We start from the raw sequence: 17,633 nt of genomic DNA on the forward strand, positions 1-17,633 counted from the left end.
ATCTAAATAAAAGAAACTGTCAACTCACTTTATTCTATCTGCCAGTAATTATAAATGTGCTTGTTGTATCACGTCTACTTTATTTTGTTTATACTTTGCCTATCTACTTTATGTTTATTATGTGTAAAGATGTAAAGGATCACAATGTCTTATCTATGCCATTAGCTGTGTTTGTCTCCTATATAAGAGAGGGTTATAATATGTTTGAATCATCAAATAATACTACCACTAGTTTCTCTATTGTATGACTTCATTCTAAATCCCTTTTTCTCTTGAAAATCTGAGTCTATCTCTTAATCATATATTTCTCTATCAAGGCATTAGTATGCTCTACACTTGCCTCTCTAGAAGATTTTATATATCAGAAAATGTCGTATCAATGATCCATTTGCTACAGTCCTTCTAATCTGATTTATATAATAATACAAAAGGACAAGGCCTTAAGACTGAGTATTTCTATGATGGCTTGCTGTGTCTCGACATCGCATTAGTATTATTATGTTTATCAGGTTAGAAGGCTCCAGGCCAGTATTTGGTATCACAGCCTTGGTTGCTTCAACGAGGGTACATGAATAAGATTTATATCAAGGATGAGTAAGGAGAAAACCCAGTAACCATGAATACATGCACCTTCATTTTGGTGCTATAAGAATGATTTTAACTCTCCATTGAAGGAGATGCCTTCCTGTTACTGTTAGAATTTCCCTGTTAAATACTAGGTTTCCCAAATATGAGCATGTTGTGATTGGTACTTGTATCAGTACCTTACATGCTGAAAGTATAATGCTTGCATTTTTTCCCTAATTACAACATGTCCCTTCAAGATCTTGTCTTCCTACAAGTTTGAAGGTTCAAGTCTAGCTAGTTGGAGCAAAACAGATGGTATCTTCCATGGCAGCAACTCTCCATCACCAGATCGTGTATAGGCCTCAGGATCATGCCATTCAACGTCCGCAGCTAGGAATTTCTTCTAACACTCTGATGGTCCTTGTAGATATGGAGACCACACCCACAATTGTACAAGTTCCCAGACATATCACCAGAGATGCATTAGTAAAGCTCATTCCTATGAAATGATATTACAATATTATAAGAAAAGATACTAATAGATCATGTAAATAAAATTTAATCAATACAACTTCTCACTTAGTTGGGCCTTTGAGTACAACCTAAAAGCTAACTCATGATATTAAAGTCCTTAAAGTTATATAAGTCTAATGAACGTCAAATATCCAAGCGATGTTCGATTTCATTCCACAAGCCCTTCACCCTCCCCCACAACCAAAACTTTGATACCACATTAAGCCTACGAGTTCAACCTAAAAGTCAACTCATGAAATGGAAATCCTCAAAAAGTATATAAATCTAGCAGACATCGGATATTCAAACGATCTAATTTTTTTTTTTCTTCAAATTATATTCCTCTTGAACTTTTTTTTCCCTCTCTTTCTTTTATATTTCTTCTCTCTAACATTTAAATTTTAGAAAATTTATAATCTGATCATTGAATTTTAAACTATATTATACTTTAATCCCTGAATTTTGACAAATTAATTTTTTAATTCCCTTAATTTTAATATATAGAACATCTTAATCCCTACAATTTTAATATTTACAATAATTTTATCCATTGACAGAAAGACTAAATTATCTATATATTAAAATTACAGAAACTAAAATATAATATAATGCGAAATTCATAGTAAATAATTAATTTCAAAAATCCAGGAACTAAAACATAATATAATGCAAAACTCAAATACTAAAGCGTAATATAAAATAAAATTCAAATTGTAAATTTTTCTTAAAATTTTTAAATTTTAAAAAATAGATAAAACATGTATTTAGAAATGATTTCACGCCTACATGTATGAACAAAGGGAGATGTAGAACAAAATACAATGGACAAAATAGTCTCATGTGAAAACAAAATCTTGTTTACATAAACATTGTATATATATGAAAACATTTCCTTGTTCTTCCAACTATCTATTAACACAAAGACTATGACCTTATTTGATTCAAATTCTCTACTTCTTGAGAAAGTAAATTTCCCACAAAGTAACTTACTCTCATAGGGTAAATAAGTTACTTACCAAAAAGTAATTTGACTTCCCATGAAGTTGAGATAAAATACCAACCAAAGATTTGCACAATTCCAGAGAACTTGATGTTCCTGAGCCAAGTTACTCCCAACCAAATAAGGCCTGTATATACTTTTAAATTTTCTTTTCTCCGTGCAATATTCCTACATGTTTACTTTCTCATCTCGAAAACTGATTGAAAATGGTTTCTTATCCCACATGGCAGCAAGGAGTCATCGCGTACTCTCCAAATTTTAAGCTTCATTAACCAGGGTAAAATCCCTGTTAAATGTAGCCACAGATGACATGCTGCATTAATATAATTACAGACTGCACATTAACTTTTCTGGAAGAGAAATGAAAGCACTATGCTATATTTGTCATACCAAAATCATGGAGAACTCCATTTTGGCGAGCTGTCCCCCTCCCCTTCATCTAAATTTCAATGCCGTTACAAACTAAAATCCAATTCAGCTTGTTTCAAAACAGACGTGACCCGTTCAAAAAATTCAGGTTCCTTTTCTTGGATATCATCAAGTGTCCTCAATTCATGTTCATCTGCCTGCAGAGAGGGAAGAACTTCCAATAGTATCTAAATTTTAATTCAAATTTCCAAAATAATATACATTCCAGTCGCCAGGTTGCCTTTTTCTCAAGCACAAATATGCACAGAGCAGTGAACAGTGGTCCAAAAGTAGCAAAGAAATAAGTTTCTTACTGCATTACATGTGAAATAAATAATGACAGGCCTACAACTGTTGAAAAACCTCGCATAATCACCTGTACATGTTTTTCCAAAAGAACAGAAAAGTACATTTCTAAATAATATACAAATACAATTGAGTTTAATCAACTTCCTAGGTGCTCCCTCTTTCTTTCTCCCACCCTCCACAACCAGAACTAAATTTAAACTTCCTAGGTTTTCCCTCACCCTCCACAACCAGAACTAAATTGCATGGAATGCAACATGCATTATGGAAGATAACAACAAAGTGTCTATGACTAGATTTAAAAACAAATAAAAACTGAAGTCAAAGTAAATTTGTGGCGTATGATTATACAACTTGGTCCTGCAAATTTAGAGGAAAGGCAAAAGAACTCTTCCAATCGTTATAGCCAAACAGTTATCATGTTCATGTAGTTCCTATGAGTATGAAAGAAGAGTTAGTATAATAAAAGCAAATTATTATGTGAGTTTAGGAAAGAAAACAGGAAAGGAAGGGAAAAAAAAAAAGGGAGGAAGCTATGAGAGAGCACAGGGTTAGATATCCTAGTAGTCCTACCAAGTAATGATCCGTTAGACATTGGCTACCATGCGCATCAAAACATGCAGTACTGTAGCTAGAAGGAGATAACTATGCCTTCCAACAAACTTATATAGGGTCCATTTGGATAGACATGAATTTCAAATGACTGAGAATTTGGATTTGTGTTCCAAGTAAAAACTAAAAAATCATAAAATTTCAACATAATATCAAATTCCAATCCTCACCATTTGAAAACCATATCTGTCCAAATGATTAGAAATTTTCATGGAATTTTGAAATGAAATAATAAGATATGGAATTGAACAAAAAGAACCAATTCTCACATCATGTAAATTCAAACTAGAACTAGAAATATAACCTTTTATTTTCTTCCAGTGTCCACATGAAAGGCCTACTTTTCTATAGTGAGAGATCAGGAAGGAGGGAGTAAGAGACCGTTCCTTTTCTATTTGCACTCCTGATAGCAAAATGGAATTTATGGATCAAACTGAAGGATGGTATTCTGGTAAAGAGGTTTAATTAACAGCTGAAGCAGGCTTCAAAGTTAAATTTGGTATCAAGCAATCTGAGGCACTGGTAAGGAAAGTGGCAGCTGAGGGTGGCTACAGCATTAGTTCCTATCCAAGGGTGTCTTTTAAGTTAGAAAGCTACAGTCAATTTTAAGAAACATGTTTTTCAACAAGAAGCCATCAAATAAAGATCATCCCTTGAATTAATGAAATGATAATCTTACGAAAGTCAACAGTACCATTACTCCAAATGTGGCAATTTAAAATCAATTAACTTGTTCCCATTTCAACAGCATATACAAGCTACTGAAAAGCACTTTGTCATGGAATCATATGAGAAAGTATGGAAAATAAGTTGAAGGAAACATCTACCCTATATCTGGTGTCTGGGTGCAACAATAATTTTTTGCCATGTCAAATGTGAGGCAGCTTTACTTTTGAAATAAGAATGGACAGAAGACTTGTGTACAAAAATTGAAAAATAAAAGAAAAAAGAGAGAGGGAGTTGGAACAAAAGAGCTGCCACACTTTTGAGACAAAATTCATTGGCCTGTTGTATGGATAGGCACATAAATTGGGTGTAGGGTGGAATATTCTAAAATTTAATTGGGAAAAATAGCTATATGATTTTCTCTAGTGTGGACAGATTTTAAAATTTGTTTATGTGTGCTTTATTTGGAAGAAAAACTAGAGTGCTTGATGGATTGGTGAAGCAATGGGGCAAGGCTTTGTAGCTTGCAGGATTAGGGCTTGAAACAACTACTGAAATAATGTAAAGAAAAAGTAGCAGCAGTCAGAAAATATCACAGGAATCAAGAAGAAGTTTACAGCGAATTAGGGGATACGTGTATATATATATATATATATAGAGAGAGAGAGAGAGAGAGAGAGAGAGAGAGAGAGAGAGAGAGAGAGAGATTGAGAGAATAGGTTTGCAGCAAATTAGAAGAAAGAGATGCACTCACCAGACAAACAAATCATGACTCCAAACTAGAACCAAATAGTGTCATTCTCTTTTAAGAAAATAGCTATATTAAAGTACTATGGAGTCTCAAACCCTTTCTTTTCTTACTAATATTAGAACTTCTAAATCGGAAATTTCATAATAAAAATAAAAAAGGAAGCCTAAAAAAATAAATTTTCAAGCAAGAAAATTTCAAGGAAAATCATAACACTCCTACCAGAATTTTGCAAGGAAAAACCCATATTTCAAAGTAAGAAATAAGTGAAATATTATTATTAAATTCTTTTTCCTTGACAGTTTCACATTGTGGAATACAATTTAACAAAGAGTTGTATAAATGGAGGAGACAAAAGGCATAATTTGAAAGGAATTAGTGAAAAAAAAAAATTAAGCACCTTGTTTGCTTCCATGACTCTAAAGCTCTATTCTTTGCTAGAAGATTTAATAACAATACCTCTTTAAATTTTAAAAGAATTAAGTTTGACACGCAGGCTGGCTTTGTCCTGTCCCACCTGAAAAGAGAATTAATGGATAAACCAATAAAAGAAATAATAAGTAATAATTGAATAAACAATAATATAACAATAACTTTGGTTGCCATCATAATTAAACACATTCATTACCATTGATGCAACAGAATAGATAATACGAGCTGAATAGCAACATAATAAAAATGTAGAATCTACTATTGCAGATGCAAGGCAATGCGAGGCCTTATTCTCAAGTTGATGCTTGATAACACATTTCATGCTTCGAGGAATACACTAAATTTGCAACTCAATCACAGCTTCTAGGAGTGAACAATTGTTCAATTCAATTTATTCAATTTAGAAATTAGCAAAACTAAAATAACTGAAGTTTATCAGGGAGAAAAAAGGAAACAAACTGAAATTTGAATTAAATTGTACCAAAACCAAAATTTGGTTTAGTTCGATTTGGTTTATCAATTTTCTAATCAATATACATTCGATTATTTTAGTTTTTTAACCAGAAAAATAAAACCAAACTTAATTAATTGAACCTCCTAGAAACCAACACTAAATTGAACCATATGTTAATATTCCATATTGGTTTGGCACAAGGGGCAATGTGCCCCTTATAAATCCTTGAGCACTCCTCTCCTCTTGAGCTAGCTTTTGAGGGTGAGTTAGGCTCAGCCCATTTTCTTAATATGGTATCAAAGCCTTCCCAATCAATGTTAGGCTTCCCATAAGTGTTTCACACTCTTAGGTGTTTTCGGTCCTGAATGTGAGGAGAATGAGAGTGTTAATATCCCAAATCAGTTTGGGATAGGTGTAATGTGCCCTCTATAAAGCCTTAAGCAATCCTCCCCTCTTGAGTTAGCTATTGAGGGTGAGTTAGGCCCGGCCCATTTTCTTAATATAATCTTTTATTCACTCCCTAAGGTTTCTCCATCAAATTGAAGATCGTCTATTGATTGTCTCCTATCAAAACAATCTCATTCAGTACTTTGATATCCTAAATGGGTTCATTAATATAAGGATCTGTTTCGTTTCAGTGAACAACATTATTTTATGGCAAGCATGCATAACTGTATAGGTTGATCCAAACCATGTTGCTGTCCATCATTTGCTTATATTAATGTCATTAGCTGTAAGTTTAATGATAAGTTTTCCAAACATATTAATTCTGGATTACTATAATTTAAAAGAAAATAGAATGTTATCAATTTTAGACATGAAATAAGTGATTGCTAAATGCTCAGAGTGATGTTGTGTGATCAAGCTATACCTCACAAGCATTAACTCATTAACAGATCTCCACATTCCACGTCCAACATCTTTTGCAGACTGTTCCCTGGCACTTCGCCCATGCCACAACTCTTTTGCAATATACTTGACTTCCTCAATGTCTACCTATAATAAATGGAACAGTAAACAATAAACAATGTATTTCAAAAAGAAGCACAAGCAACCACATGTGTATGTGCATTGTGAATCTGTCTCAAAAGGCCAACATGCTGATCAACAAGGAGGTAAACAAAAAGGGGTCAGCAATAATGCTCCCAACTATTAGAAGATAATTCTGTGGTAGGAAAGTTAATCATAAGTATTATGTACAAAAGCCTAAATAGATGCCAACTGTCTCAGGTTGACTCCAAAACATTCCCAGTGGGTCGGTTTATTTTGAGAAACCAAAGCTTAGTGCATTTGGATGGAAATCTCAAAAAATATTTAAAAAAAAAAAAAGCCACAGCAGTGGTGACGCAATTCAATCACAATAATCAGAAGAACAGAATTCCAGTGCTGCTTGTTAGTTTCTATGGAGTTTTTGTCTGGCTTTCTCTGCAGCCAGAAATAACATTGTAGTCAGAGCTTTTAAGTGGAAGCGAACATACAGCCTTTTAAACACAATTCATCTGTGAATTCTTCAATTTTTTTTCATTCACAAAGGCAGAAAACTTTCCCAAAAAATACATCTTAGTACCCAAAATCAGTAACAAAATTATTTTTTGGCATAAAAACGATTTATTGCACACAACACTCAGCAATTTTTACATTGCCCCTTCCTTTTATATAATTGAAAAAGAAAGTACAAAGGAAAAGAAAGATAACTAATCTTATGCTTTGTATCCTCTACCTAGCTCTTTAGAATGCATATACCTTTTCTGTAACTATGTATAGTGGAAATGCTTCGAAACAAAACCCAGATCATCGTATGATCATATTAGACCAAAAAAAGAAAAACAGAGTGGCCTGCATTCTCAGAGATAATCTACATCCAAGCATCATGAAAGAACAATAAACCCATGCATTTTTAAAGGTAAATTCCATACCTGGACTTCCATGGCTGTCCCATATAATGATTCCTCATGCTCAACAAGACGCTGATGAAGCATCCGATAATGGTCCAAATCGAAGTTTACCACAGGCTCTGTTTGAACTTGCAATCCAGCTAGTTGTGTCACAACATATGAGGCCATGACCTGGCCAAAAATTGCTGGGATGGTACCCAAGACAGGTATTATGCGAACCCTAAAGCCTGGTACTATCTAATATCAAGGTAAGGAGTTAGAATTATTGTCATTAGACCTAATTGATTGATGTGAACTCTATCTACTTTTTTATATAATTTTTGACGAAAGGCAAAACGTTCTAACACAAAGTTATAAAACTTCAGTTGCAGTATCAAATCATCCACATTATTCAAGTGCCAATGGTTCAATTTACTGATAAGATGTAGCAGTTGGTAAATGCTTGAAGGACGAGTAGTCATTCTCACCTGATAATCAGAAGGATTATCTTCTTCTCCACTTGGTCCCTTAAATGGAAGCAGCTTGGCTTTAGGTTTTTCAAGGGAGAACACAACAGGGATGCCACCATCAATGCCATAATCTTTTCTCAAACGGTGTCTTACCTAAAAGGCGTAACCTCTGTTAAGATCTGGTGCTAGAAATAGGAACTAGGAAAGCATATGCGCTGGATTCAATAAACATTTTATTTCATTTAAATTATGTATGATGATTCATCAAATAACATAAATTGTAGTGATTCATTAAAGAATTAGCTAAAGTAATAATCACGAAGAGAATTCAGGATAAATAAGGAATTCCCAAGTTTTTCAACTTCTTTTATCTTATAAAACAGCTCCAAGTCAAAAACAACGACTACGACAGCTAAGCGTTAATCTCAAACTAATTGAAGTCAACTATATGAATCCTTTTTCACCATTCAGCTCTGTTAGACACCAAGTCCACTTCAATATCCAAAACTTGTAAATCCTTAGTTACCACTTCCCTCTACGTCATCTTAGGTCTCCCCCTTTCCTTTCTTACTCCTTCCCATACTAACTTATCACACTTCCGTATTGGAGCATTTGATACTTTACATTGGACATGACCAAACCATCTTAATTGACCCCCTCCCCTTTTATCTCCAATATGTGCTACATGCATTCTTTAATGAATGTGATTTTTCCTAATTTGATCCACAATCTTGCTACTAAGCATCCATCTTAACATTTGCATTACTGTCACACTCATCTTGTGGATATGTTGTACGTTAGACATCTAACATTCACTTCCATATAAAATAGCTCGTATAGCCACTATCTTATAGAACTTATCTTTCACTAGGTTAAGGATCTTATGGTCACATAATACACTTGTCACCCACACCTCCATATCATCGAACCTGTATTAATCCTATGGGTTACATCCTCATCTAAAACTCCATTTTTCTGTATGATAAAATCTAAATACTTGAATTTATTGTATTTAGGCATCAAAACTTCATCCAAATGAACCTCACCTCCATTCCTTCTACAGGACCTAAACTCGCATTGTACATATTCAATCTTACTTCTATTTAGCTTAAAATCCTTACTCTCAAGAGTTTTTCTGCATATTTTCAACTTTTAATTAACTCCTTTACTAGTTCATTTACTAAGATAATATCATATGCAAATAACATGCACCATAACTAGTAAGCTCATGCATAACTATAGTAAACAGTTACTGACTTACAAATACCCATTTGAAGTAGATCAATGAACACAAAATATGCTCTATGTACCAAAAAAAGTATTTCCAAACATAAGTTTTTAAGGTTGTAGTGAAAAACCTAGTCTTAGGGGAAAAATTAAATCTTTTTGCTCTTTTATGAGGTTTTCTCATTTTTAACTACTAATGCAACTTAACACAAACATCTAAAATCAAGAGTAGAAGAGAAGGTGAAAATATCTAAAATAAAAGCTCATCCAATTTTACAGTGTTGAAGGCAAAGGTGCCGGTGGCAGCTTTAGGATTTCAATTAGCCCAACTGTCTAAGTTAGGAATAATATTATTGCATTATAGACGAAGTGTGTTGTTTAAGACAGTGTACAATGATTCTCTAACAAACACAACCAGCCAACCAACCAAATTTTGTACCATTTTTAAGTATGGAATCCAAAAGCTTAACATTATAAGCTAAGGTCTATATAATACAAAGACAAGAACAAACTTGATATTTAACCAAATGAGATTAGTATACAACCCTTTCATGTATGAGACCAGCAAAACCATAATAAAATGCTTCACAACAACAAATGGGCATAGAATGGGGGAAATAAAAGAAAGAAACACAATGGTTGGTTCTGATGCCATCCAAGTCTAAAGTTCCGATTTTCTAAAAGCATAAGCATACTTGACACATAATTGATGTGGGAATACTCGATATTGACTATCTATAAAAATGAAATAATTGTGCAACATGGTCCTATGATAGCAAATAAAAATTTTAAAATCTGATAACACTAAAAAATCTAAAATTGAAAGGAAGCCAAAAGTATTACAGATCGAGATAATGGATCATTTGTTGACTCCCTTAAATCAGCCACACGGATTCTTGTTGGGTCAGCTCTAGCACCAGCTCCAGTTGCAGATAAAACCTTTAAACCCCTACGCACACATGCTGCAAGAAGTGCCACCTATTACAAATGAAACTTTAAGCACTTTAAAGTGGAATATCATATGGTTAACATGTAAGCACAAGAACACTTATAATCAATTAGAAATGCCTCATAGCACAAAATGTTTGGTTTATTTGTAGACTCAATAATTTTAGCAATCATAATATAAAGAATCAACAGGGCCTATTTAGTTGTACAAAAATTATCAAATAATTTGAAAGGGCTTCCTTAACACTATTAAGGACCACATAAAGAGGTTAGCATGATTTGCTATTGCATGCTAACCTCTTTACATGGCCCTTAATATAGTATGAAATGAGCATCAAATAGTTATAACCCTAAAGAACCACAAAATTGCTGCTAGCCCAAGCTTAAACGCATGAGGATGTACCTTTGTATCAATGTTATCAATGCAGTCCAAAACGAAGTCCGGGTTGCCTGAGAGAATTTCTTCTTCAGATGATGAATCATATAATAGTACTTTTGCTTCAATATGGCACTCCGGAAAGATTGATGAGAAATGCTTCTTGAGGCACTCAGCCTTAGGAATACCAACATCTGCTCGTGTTGCAACAGCATGTCGATTTAAGGATGAAAGAGAAACCTTTTTGTACAAGCAAGAGCAAGTATCTTAGATAATCATACAAATTATGACTTAGGTCATGACAAAGGCAAATTTCTTACTTCTATTTTTTTCAGCTTTAGCTATCAATGTTCTTCTAAACATTAGGTGCAACTAATATTTAAGCACCAAAAACTTTAGGCCCTAATGCACAAGTTACAGCGGAGTTTTGAAATTAAATGGGTAATAAATTACATCAGAAAGATTTATAACAAAAAAAAAAAAAAAAGATTAGCAAATCTTGATGCTAATTTATTTGGCCTATTAACTATTTCTACAAATATTTAAATTGTTTATACCTTCTTAACTAATAGCATGCAAAGTAAACAAGTAAAACAATCATCAAAACATGTAAACTTGAAAGTTGCAACAAAACATTTTATATTCTCATAAATTAATAGCCAATCATGTAGCAATGATAGCAACGAGGTTTTATCAGCCCATAAGAATGTTTCATTTTTCCCCCTTGTTGGTAGTCTTTCGGTGGTCTTTGATCCTCTAGACTTTTGAGCTTTAGAATAGTTAAAAAAAAAGGGGGTTCTAGTGCACCACACCATAAAACTTTAAATAATAATAGTAATAATGAAATAAAATCAACATCATGAAGTTTGAGGAATTAGACTTTAGATAATGCATGCTCTTAAGCCTCAAAGGTATGCACCAGCATAGATCACTTCAAGTGAGCCGATGAGCTGAAGGAACCTTGCTTTTAACATAGTTGTTCACTGCACTGCCTTCCTCAGTTCTTTGCTTTATAATTAGCAGGATCCAAAGACAATAAAGTTGTTTAGGATCTTCCTATTAAGGAAATTTAGGGTTTTATAATTACTTATAATTTTTATTCTATTAGGAACTTTCTTATTTACTAAAATTTTCTTTCTATTAGAGATTATTTGATATTTTCGTATTTAGAAGTTGTAATCCTTGCTAACCAAGGAAGAGTGGCCATATAAATATCCATGTAACTTACTTGAAGGCCATTCACCTTCGATAATGGAACTACTAGTAATTGAATTTATTAGGAAGGCATGTATTCCTGGTGTTTTTTCCTCTCTTTCTTTGCTGCTAAAGTAACTCGGGTATTGTTTGTAACACCCAATCCATTCACTGTTTTCATTAGCCATGTCTCAATCAAAGATTTTCCATAATATAGAAAACATTAAAAGTCCTAAATTCCTTGATATTTTCCTCGATTTGATCATCCAATTAAACCTTTGAACTCCTCTCCAAAACCTTATTTCTTTGCTATCCAGACTTCCAGCAAGCTGTTCCTCCGATTCCAGCATTTCTTTTATGCTCAAATGCAAATTAAATCAAACCCTAATCAATTATTTAAGTTTTGCACACCATATAAGGAATAGTAGCCAAACATTTGAATCCTGCAACAAATCCGCTATATACAGCACTTGTTCTTAATACCATTACACTTTATATCTAATATATCATAAATTAGGAAGGACAAATTACTGAATAAAGCACAGTCATCAATCCACAATTTGATATTGCTACGATCATATTTAGATGTATGATAAAAGGGCATAAACCTAATGGAAATAAAAATAAAACTGCAAAAAGAGAGATCCAAAAAGAGAGAAATTAGATGCATAAAATACATTCAAATGCCAAAGAATAACAAACCATGACCAGAAAATAAAAGAAAAGAAGAAAGAAAGGCCATGAGTCAAAATACCTGGTCAAAGTCCACAAGAAGAAGCCTCCCAATTCCTGATCTCAGAAGCATAGAAGCAGCATGACTTCCAACTCCTCCAAGACCAATAATGACAACATAGGATGCAGTCACTTTACATTGAGACTCAAGGCCAAAGAATTGAATGTTTCTAATAATGCCACAGTATACATGTTATTACCCTCAAAAACTAGCCTTAAAACATCGTTACGCCTAAAATGAAAAAGGATATACAAACATCACCTCCACCACCAGCCCTAAATACCAAAAACAGGTTCTAAGAAAGCAAATTAACAAAGACTCAGAGTAATAAATCAGCACTCAACATAAGCATACCTTATCCCCAATAAGAACTACCATGTTGGTTAATTATTAAAAGAAATGCCAATATTTTTTATGATCTCATTCATATAGTTTTTATCGCCTAATCAATTTTTAAGTTCAACTACAATCACAAAGAAATCATTCCCAACATCAGTTAACATATATCATTTAGCAAAGCAGTAGATGCTGAAAATAGCAATGTCATAGTAGCTCAACAAAAAATTATTTTGTGAGACCATAATATTTTAAGATCTAGCAAAGGTGGGTATTATTATCCAGCCATGGAGACAGCATAGGCATCAGACTTAAACTTTCATAGCCTACTCTGTATGGCATAAACAATTTTGTTAGAGATCCCCATTGTGTTCAAAAGATACAGGATAATCCTCAGAAGCTCAAACCTTTAGTTTTCATTTTTAACTATCTAGTCACAAAAGCACAGCTAATTTAAGTACAATCTGAATTTACATTACAGTGGATCCTGTCACTAAAACATGATGAAATAAAGCATAACCTCAACAGAAAACAATGAAATTATGCATTGAAGGCATGCTTTTGACACAAAGGAGACTAGGCTTTCAGCTTTGATCTACATTCTATATTAGACGAGGTGTTACTGATCAAGTATTAGGCAATCTACAGAACTTGAAGATACTATAGGAGAAAAAGATAAGGCATATCCATATGTTAAATCATGCTAAACAATGGAAAATTGAATTACCTTACCTGGTCAATTGTTCAGACACTATTTCATCTGTTAAAAGGTCTGGACCAGACATCCCACAATTCCTGTCTCCAGCAACTGTGCAGCTTCCCAAAGACATCTCAGATACAAGTCCTTTACCTGTTAATAAATATAATTAGAAATTCCTGTTTGCAAAATTTTTCAGTTGATAGAAGGTTAAGATAAAGGTAAGTTGGAAGTGCGTCATATGTATTAGAGATGCTTTGTATCCTCAATCTCAATCACCAATATGCCCAATTTTTCACCCAGGGGATATTTTAAGCTTCTTGAGAAACCAGTATGTTCAGACATATTTCTATGCCACCGAAACTAAAATATAGATATCATTGTATGTTTATGCAAATAAAATGTTAAAAAGCTTTAAACTACACATTTCAAATTACAGCACCTTAACTTTCCTCAAGTTCATCAATTGAATACATAACATGGGAAACTATATATAAGTAGTTAGGAAGTAATTGGTCCCAATTTGTAAGAAATTTATAATATAATCAGAAAATTGCCCTTCAATTCAACAAATATTTGCAGTTATACTAACATATCGTCAGATTTTTAAAATTAAAAAAAATGCAATAAGGGAAATATTGCATAATCCACTCATAAGAACGTACCATTTAATTCAATTGGCTTTTTACTGCTTTTGCCCGAGATGCTTCTGCAGGATCAAACAACGAATTTCTAGCATTCATTAAAATGAAAAATAACACTGATGATTTATCAAATTTGGAAAAAAATTATCATAATTACTTGAATAGAGGAATTAGAATGAAAAAATAGTTATTAAACTGAAACCGGAAAAGAAAAGAGAGAAAAAAGAAAACAACAAATGTTTGGATGCCAAGAAAACCTAAGAAATTAACAAGAAAAATAAGCTCGATTTCCTTGCCTTGGAAGATGCTTGAGAAGGAACAAGGTAGAACCAGCGCCCAAAAGAGCCCCAGCTCCTAACAATGCCAAGTATTTTAGTCTTTCCTCCATTTCACTTCTTTTCCTCTTCTTCGCCTTCGTCTTCTTCTTCTTCTTCTCAGGGTCGCAGTTTCCCAACCAATGTACAGTACACAACCTCAAGGGTTTCTGGGCTTCAAAATGACAACTCCAAGGGTTTAGCCACGTGCGCATGATACTACTATATTAACTTTTTTTAAATAATGTTAGTCATGTTTGTTTTAATTTCAAAAGTTTATTGTGATATTAGAACTGTTTAATTTAATATTATGATAAAATTTATTTATCAAATTTCTTATTTTATATATTTTATATGAAATATAAAATTTATTTTAAATGAAATATATTTTGTATTTGAAGTAAATAAAATGATATATGATAAGAATATGATTTTATGTCTTAAAATATATATAATTTAAAATTTATTTATAAATTTTATAAATTTAGATAAAATTTGATTTAATTATGATAAATTTAATAAAATTAATTATTAAATTTTTAAAATAAATTTTTATTTAAATTAAATATTAAAATTTCAAATTTATAAATAGATTCAATAAAATTTTATGAAATTTATTTATGGCAAATACTATTTTATAGAGAAATTGAAGTTAAAATTATTTATATTTCAATTGGGAAAGATAGAAATATTTTTTTAAATTATATGAGCTTAATTTTTTTAAAATAATATTTTAATTATAATTATAGAGTAAAAATAATATTTTAATTTTAGTCAATTATTAGCACTTCCAATTTTAATTTTAATTATTGAAGAAATTTATAACTACCTTTTAGAATTTGTTAAAAATTATTAAAATTAAAAATATTGGACATAATTGTAATATATATATATATATATATATATATATATATATCTTTTTCACCCTTAGGCCTTTGATTTTTAATATTAGGTAGGTCTATCCAAGGATCGTTTCAATCCTAAATTGGATTGAGATTGATCCGGATCAAATTTTACAACTCGACTTAGTCAATGGTTCGATGAACCAAGTCAGCTTGGAATTGATTAGTAGGAAGCTAGTTTTTGTAACAATCTGATTTTTTTAAAAAAAATTTTAATTAAGATATTATTTTATTAATATTTTATTCATTATATTAAATTAATATTTTTCAAAATGATATTTTTAAAGCAATATTATTTACACGCAATATTATTATTATATTAAATTAAATTAAATCTTTATTCTATACAATTTTAGTGATACCATTATTTTAAGTATATTTGTAACATTGTCAAATCTATCCTAAAAAGCTAATTATAAAATTTGAAATAATTAATTATGTAGAAATTAGAAATTAATTATGGAGAAATAAATCATGAAATGTACCTAGTAAATGTTAATATAGAATTGCCTCCAATAATCTAACAAGTCATTTTGGCCATGAAGGGAATTGGAGACCAAATCGAATAAATTATAAAGATGAGGAGTAAATTAGGAAAGAATGAACTAAGGGACTCACTTGAAATAATTAATAAATTAAAGGGTAAATAAATGATGGAAGGATTGACTTGAATAAATTAATAAGCTAAGGGGAAAATTTTTTTTTTTTTTTAAAAGGAGAGGCAGTCGATCAATACTTGAAAGCTCATCAAAGTCTTTAATAGAAGAAAACAAAATTCTTTTCTCCCTTATGCCGACCATTCACACCATTCTCTCCTCTTTTTCTTTTTCTTTTCAGCAACAAACTCTCTCAATTTTGAAGAAAGAACCCAAAGTAAAAACCCTAAACCCTACTAATTTTGAAGGCCTAAGTGAAGGGAAGCAAGAGGACTTGGAGAATTAAGCTTGAAGAAGTTAATTGCTTGAGGAATTTTGTGGAGGCTGGAAGAGGAAAGGGTAACAGCTGGTTCTCATCAAGGTTAGTGCTATATTTTATGTCTTTTGCCATGTTCAAGTAGAGATTTTGTAAACATACTAAATTAAAAGTAGTTAGGAACTTGTGAGGAGTGCTGGAAAGCTAAAACTGCTACTAGGGTTTGCAGGACAGTCAATTTTGAAAATTCATAACTTGAGCTAAGAAAATTGAATTGGGGTGATCTTGATGTCTATGAAAACTTTGATGAATTCTCTAAAACTTTGTAGTTTTGTGCAAACCCTAATTCCTCTGTTAAGATGAGGTTTTAGGGAAAAACTTTTTGTTGCTCAGAACCAGAAAACTGACCTAGAAATTTTCCAAAATAGAACACCCAAATTTTAAAATTCATAACTTGAGCTACAGAACTAGAAATAGGGTGATTCTTGAACCAATGGAAAGCTCATTGAATGCTCTACAACTTTACAGTTATGACCAAAGCTTGATTTTTGCTGCTACATATGGATAATTTTGTATTTCCTATTACTGCTCTGACTGTGATAGAATTCTAAAATAGGTTACACACTTTTGTGCATAAGTTATAAACTTGATTTTGAGATGATTCAAATTGAAGATTGAAATAGACATATGAAAGTTGAATTCTGAAGAATATGATGATGATACCCTATTTCTATGATTTTTAATGAAATTTCAAAGTTACTGCTCCTGCTGTCCAGTTTGGCTGAAGCTGGAAAATTTGTGATTTTCATGATAGTTATTCTATATGAGTTGTGAATGAAAAGGGAATTGGTAAGCATGATTGATTGAATAAACTTCATGTAATATTCATAATATGTATGCCCATTATAAGCCTAGAGCTAAATGGCATGATGAGGAAATTAACTAATCAATGCTTAAAATTGTGCACTTCATGCCATGATATGGCTACTTAGCTTCATGCATGATATGGTTACTTGACTTTATGCCATGATATGGTTACTTGGCTTCATGCCATGATATGATTACTTGTCACTTGAGTCATCTAGGCATTATAATTGGGCTGACGAAATAAATAAAAAGAAGCATGTAAAAAGAATTGTTCATGACACACTATGAACTTTAATTGTAAATGTTTTATATGATTAATTGCTATGTCATATTTCATTGGTTGTGTGGGAGTGTAATTTTGTACCATTAAACTAAAACTTATAGAAACATTTTTCATGAGACTATGTATGTTTAGCTTGCACACATATGGCAT

General features: G+C 32.1%; 1 protein-coding gene across 10 annotated transcripts; it reads right to left on the reverse strand.

The window, feature by feature from the left end:
* Nucleotides 1-611: 611 nt before the first annotated feature.
* On the reverse strand, nucleotides 612-14,683 carry LOC110640585 (tRNA threonylcarbamoyladenosine dehydratase). 10 transcript variants are annotated; one of them, XM_058140379.1, is made up of 13 exons: nucleotides 14,502-14,659; nucleotides 14,227-14,270; nucleotides 13,597-13,714; nucleotides 12,550-12,697; nucleotides 10,629-10,841; nucleotides 10,121-10,255; nucleotides 8,069-8,203; nucleotides 7,623-7,838; nucleotides 6,578-6,702; nucleotides 5,280-5,337; nucleotides 2,471-2,646; nucleotides 2,097-2,366; nucleotides 612-1,066 (listed from the first exon to the last, which is right to left on the reverse strand). In XM_058140379.1, the coding sequence occupies exons 1-11, from the start codon at nucleotides 14,591-14,593 to the stop codon at nucleotides 2,536-2,538; spliced, it is 1,395 nt and encodes a 464-aa protein (XP_057996362.1). In that variant the 5' UTR covers nucleotides 14,594-14,659; the 3' UTR covers nucleotides 612-1,066; nucleotides 2,097-2,366; nucleotides 2,471-2,535. The 10 variants fall into 10 exon arrangements, with proteins under 10 accessions (XP_057996362.1, XP_021647669.2, XP_021647653.2 ...); XM_021791977.2 differs by lacking the exon at nucleotides 2,097-2,366; XM_021791961.2 differs by lacking the exon at nucleotides 612-1,066 and having other exon boundaries at nucleotides 1,842-2,366; nucleotides 14,502-14,683.
* Nucleotides 14,684-17,633: the final 2,950 nt, after the last annotated feature.

The sequence above is a fragment of the Hevea brasiliensis genome, chromosome 18, assembly GCF_030052815.1.
Source record: "Hevea brasiliensis isolate MT/VB/25A 57/8 chromosome 18, ASM3005281v1, whole genome shotgun sequence".
NCBI classification, from domain to species: Eukaryota; Viridiplantae; Streptophyta; class Magnoliopsida; order Malpighiales; family Euphorbiaceae; genus Hevea; species Hevea brasiliensis.